The sequence below is a fragment of the Papaver somniferum genome, chromosome 3, assembly GCF_003573695.1.
Source record: "Papaver somniferum cultivar HN1 chromosome 3, ASM357369v1, whole genome shotgun sequence".
Classification (NCBI taxonomy): Eukaryota; Viridiplantae; Streptophyta; class Magnoliopsida; order Ranunculales; family Papaveraceae; genus Papaver; species Papaver somniferum.
Window position 1 is genome coordinate 101,527,416 of NC_039360.1, and position 4,763 is coordinate 101,532,178.

Consider the following 4,763-nt stretch of genomic DNA (forward strand, 5'->3'; position numbering starts at 1 on the left):
TGCGAGCCCAAATGGAGATGTGCGTTTTGCATGAACTTTTCATCACGTGGCAAGTATATGATTGTCCACGTATGAAGATGTGTACGTGTCATTATGTTAGATGTACCGCTATAAGCATACTTCTTAGTTTCAATTTGCCAGAAATCGGACGTCTCAAAGTGTTTTCTAGTGTTTTTAGAGATGAGCAGTAAGAGCAAGAAAGAAGCAAAAGGAGAGGCGGAGCAGCAGTCTCAACCACCACATATGACGGCAATGAAACCAGTTACTGAAGGTGCTTATGGTGGTGGAATGTACGGAACAGAGGAGAACAATAAAGAAGAGATTACTTGTAATAGGGCACCAGCAAGTGATACTCAAAGTGCTGACGGTCCAGTTGGTCACACCATTGAACCTAAACACAAACCTCCTCCTTCCTCTGGAGATCGTGATATTGATATCACTGGTCAATCTTATATTCAGTAACTCTGTATCTTTTTAGCTTTCTTTTTATTTCACTCGTTTTTGTTAGAAACCATCCTTCCCATTTTCTTTTTTTCCTATTGTAAAATGTGTGTGAACTTTGAAAGCTTAACTGTATGTGTTGTAATAAAATCAGTTCTTTGATAGAGGCCGGAGGCTGTGTAAAAGTAAAACTATCCCCGTGATTTTTAACTAGCTGTAATTCTAACTAGCTGTTCGTGGCACTGCATGTGTAAGAAAATTTAGCAACAGCTGACTTACTTTCTTTACAACAATCAGGATATTTATCCGTGTAAAAACCAGGTGAGGTTTACTTACGTCTTGGGGCTAAGTCCACAAATCTCTTTAGCACTTGGGGTATCCCAATTAACAGTCCGTTTCCTCATGTCGTCAAAATCTTTGACACATTTTCCAAACTTTAACTTCTTAACTCGTCTCCTAAACTCCGCGAGCTTCTCTCCGGCAACTCGGTCAAAAATTTTCTCCCAGCCGGATTCCCACTCACCATGAGCATCACAGAGCTGAATCGTTCCATTCCTCCAGTTAGTCCAACTCCAATCCTTTTGAAGAATCCCAAAAATGTCAGCCACGCATGGTCCAGCACAAACAGGTGTACATGGTCTACATTTTGCCCCGCTGAGTGGACCTGGGCTCGACATTGATGCAACAGGGACACCAAACTGAGTTGGTGGAAAGTCGTATTTGCGATCACTTACTATGCAGAAAGGAAGACGATTTTCCAAGAACTTTACACCTTGCGTAGTGAGTTGAGCTTTGAAGGAAGTCTCTGAGTTTAGTTGACGAAACCGTGCTGCGTCTAGTTGTGGTATCAGAGAGAGCCGAGACAGTGCGATTTGTGAAGTGTTGAGATTACCAATTCCGAGCCTGTCATTGAGTCCGCCATAACTTGAACCCGGTGGGACTAGGTAACGAGTTGGTAAGAAGTTATCTGGATCCAGTGGAGCGTTCCAGTAGCCATCTACTCGGGTTCGGACTATCCAGTCATAGGTAAAGTTGTTCTGAATTTGGTACGCCTTGATCAGTGTTAGGCAACCTTCCACAAGGTTGAAGTATTGAAGCAAACCCTGCGAACACATAAACGATGACACCTAATCAAGTTACCACAAAAAGTACAAACAAGCAAGTAGGTACTGAATTAACTTGCAATCAATGAATCAAATGAAGAATCATGCATTTGATAGTGAATAATAGTCCGGACATGAGTTCTTGAAAATGAAGGATTAGGTCACCAATCTATTCAATATTGGCTTCTCATTTAAGTAAAAGGTATCCAAAAGTTTTCAGGTCACGTTGTAAAATTTTTGGGCCAATGCTTGCTTTCTAGAGCTGTCAATTTATAACCCGGTTTGCGGATTGACCCTAACCCGGCTTGTTTCAACCCGGCCCGGCTTGGCTTGTTGTCTAAACGGGTCGGATTAGGGTTGGCATATACAACCCTACTAGAAAACAAGTCGGGCTAGGGCCAATCCGCGGGTTACCCGTCAACCCGTCAAAATTAATAAATATATCGCTCAATCCCACCAACTCTTTAAAATTCATGATTTGCAAACATATATTAGAATTAGTTAATTTTAAATCAATAAATAAAGCTAATTTTGGATCTACCCAAACAAATATAACAATTTTTAGATTTTAAATAATTAATCAATAAATTAAATTACAACTTAGATTCATCAATCACATATTTATTCAGGATGTCCTGAATTGATAAAAAGACTAGCATAATTTAAACAGTGAGTTAGTCTTACTCACATTAATTTAAACTTATAAAATGATAAAAAAAAAAAGTAAAATGCTTAGTTGATTTTAGGATTCTCTGCCTAAGAAAACTAAAGTGTCGTAACCGGGTATATGGTTGATTAAGTGGCAATAAAAACGTCCACTTTACAACTCGGTGGTGGGGCTTCTAGTTAAACACCAAATTGACCTAGGTTCGACCTTTACTAAATGAATAATCCTAAACAATCCTAAATTTTAAATTTAATTTTTAAATTGATAACATTAACAAGCCAACCCGTCAGGGTTGATCCGTCTAGGGCTAGGGTTGGGGTTTTGAGCTTGTTCGTGAATAGTACTAGGGCTAGGGTTGACCCTAACCCTAATACGGGTTGGCAAGCTAGAGACGGGTTGACCCTAGCTTGGCCCGTTTGACAGCTCTATTGCTTTCTATAACTACCTAATTTTCTCTTTTGAAGCCTTTTCTTTTGTTTGCCTAAAAGTTTCTTCCCCTTGAACATATCAACAACATAGCTAAAGCTACTATAGGATTACAAGTCATATTCCTTCGATGAGAAAATCGTGGTCCAAAATGCCGACCGAGATTAATCCTAGGACACAAGAAACACACCATGTCGTAAATAGTTCCCTAGAAAAAACGTCAAGAGTATTGATAGTGACTGCGGCCTGCACCATTAGCTTCAAACAAAAGTTTAGAAATGACAAGATGATTGTGTCGATATTTGTTTGTTGCACCAACTTAAACTTCAAATTAGGTGACTAACAGTAACATATCAGTAGCTCAAAACTTTTACTTCCATATTATTTCCTTAACTTGTTTTCTAAGTAAGGTTTCTGATTTTACTTGAAACAAAAGCCAGCTTAACAACAACCTAATTATATCAATGAACCCTGAACCAAAAAGAAATTTGAACTACCGCGAAGAGATCATATTCCAGAAGATAAATTTTCCTAGGATGTCAAAAAAAAAAACTAGCAATTAAATCACAGTTATATCACAATGAAATCAAAGTTACCCAAAAAAAACTTACCCAAAAGAAACTTACCTAGTTCAATATCAAAGTTACCCCGTTTATAGAACTAACAGTAACTCATCAAAATGACTACCCCTAAAATGTTAAATTAATTACGAAAATGCCCGAAGATTCCCATGCATTCCATACAGTTTCTAACTAACTGATTGTGCTTCCGATTCCCATGCCCTCCCCATGATTTCGTACATTTCAGGATAGAGAAACTAGAGCGTTACGAACCTGTATGCCGTTAGGAGAATTGCGTGAAGTGAGGACGCGAAGTTGTGACTCAGTCTCGTTTAACTTAGTCGGTTTAAAAATTCGAATCGAAGCGATTCTTGGGGTAATGTCTTTCAGAATCGAAAACTTGAACGAGTCTTTATCTACTGGAGAATTTAAGAAAAGATCTGCGTTAGGGTAAACTTTCAATATATTCTCTACTATTGATGGCCCAGTGAGTTCGAACCTTCTTGCTCCACCTGCTAAACAAACAGCAATTCTCGACCGTAATAACTCTTTCCTTTTCTCTTCTTTTCGCCACCGAGTCAAATCCGATTCATCATACCCCGATTTACTTGTTTCCGAAGAATTTATGGACGGAAGAGGAGGTAATGCATAAGATGATGATGATGATGATGATGATGATGATGAAGAGAGGTTAGAAAGAAAGTTTCTGAGAGGGGTGAAAGTTGAAAAAATGTTGTTGGTGATGGGATTTGTAGTGGAGGAAAGAGATAAAAAGATTAAGAATGAAAAAGAAGGTAAGATTAATAGAAGAAGACGGAAATCTAAATATGGAGCTGATCTTGTTAACTGCATTGTTTTGTTGTTGAATTCCTTTAATGACTTCATCGTCATCATCGTCTTGTTTTTTTTTTCTATTTGAAATCAGCTAGGTTTTCTTCGTCTTCATCCATGAAGAATGAAAACCAAACGAGAACGAAAACGTAAACAAACTTTTTCTGCCTTAGCGATAGCCAGCGGTAAATTTCATGATTGTAATTTGTTTGGGTTGGGTTAGGAATGATGTTGGTTTTAGGGTTTGAAAACAGGGGGAAAGAAATATTTGTGTGAAGAAATTAAGATAATGGAGGAAAAAAGAAAAGAGGTTAGGATTTTCTACCTGTTTTCTTGGATGAATTCAGCGGACGAGGAGTTTGTTTTCTTTTATGGTGAAAATCTTGGAAAAATTTCATATTTTAATGACTAGGTAGTAACTGGAAGAAACGTTCTAGATTAACCTCTTTTGTTTGTGGGGGTAATTTGCCCCTGGCAAGATTGCAAATTTGCGTTACCTCCCCTACAAATATTACATTAGCAAAACCTCCTTTCGTTACATATTCCGTTAAAGACCAGTTAGGTGAGTCACCATATTTGTATAAGTGGACATCAGCTTTGTACATGTAGATCAAAGTATACGCGTGGAACTTCCCAACCAAAAATGCCTTCATCTTCTGTTAGAAAGTCACCGTCATCTTCTTCGCTACCTACTCCGCCAGAGGATGAGAACATCAAATATGGTCGGTGCTACGA

At 38.4% G+C, this 4,763-nt stretch overlaps 1 protein-coding gene across 1 annotated transcript; it reads right to left on the minus strand.

Moving 5' to 3' along the window:
• Window positions 1-578: 578 nt before the first annotated feature.
• LOC113356983 lies at window positions 579-4,430 on the minus strand. The gene is made up of 2 exons (XM_026600228.1): window positions 3,471-4,430; window positions 579-1,544 (listed from the first exon to the last, which is right to left on the minus strand). The coding sequence occupies exons 1-2, from the start codon at window positions 4,089-4,091 to the stop codon at window positions 774-776; spliced, it is 1,392 nt and encodes a 463-aa protein (XP_026456013.1). The 5' UTR covers window positions 4,092-4,430; the 3' UTR covers window positions 579-773.
• Window positions 4,431-4,763: the final 333 nt, after the last annotated feature.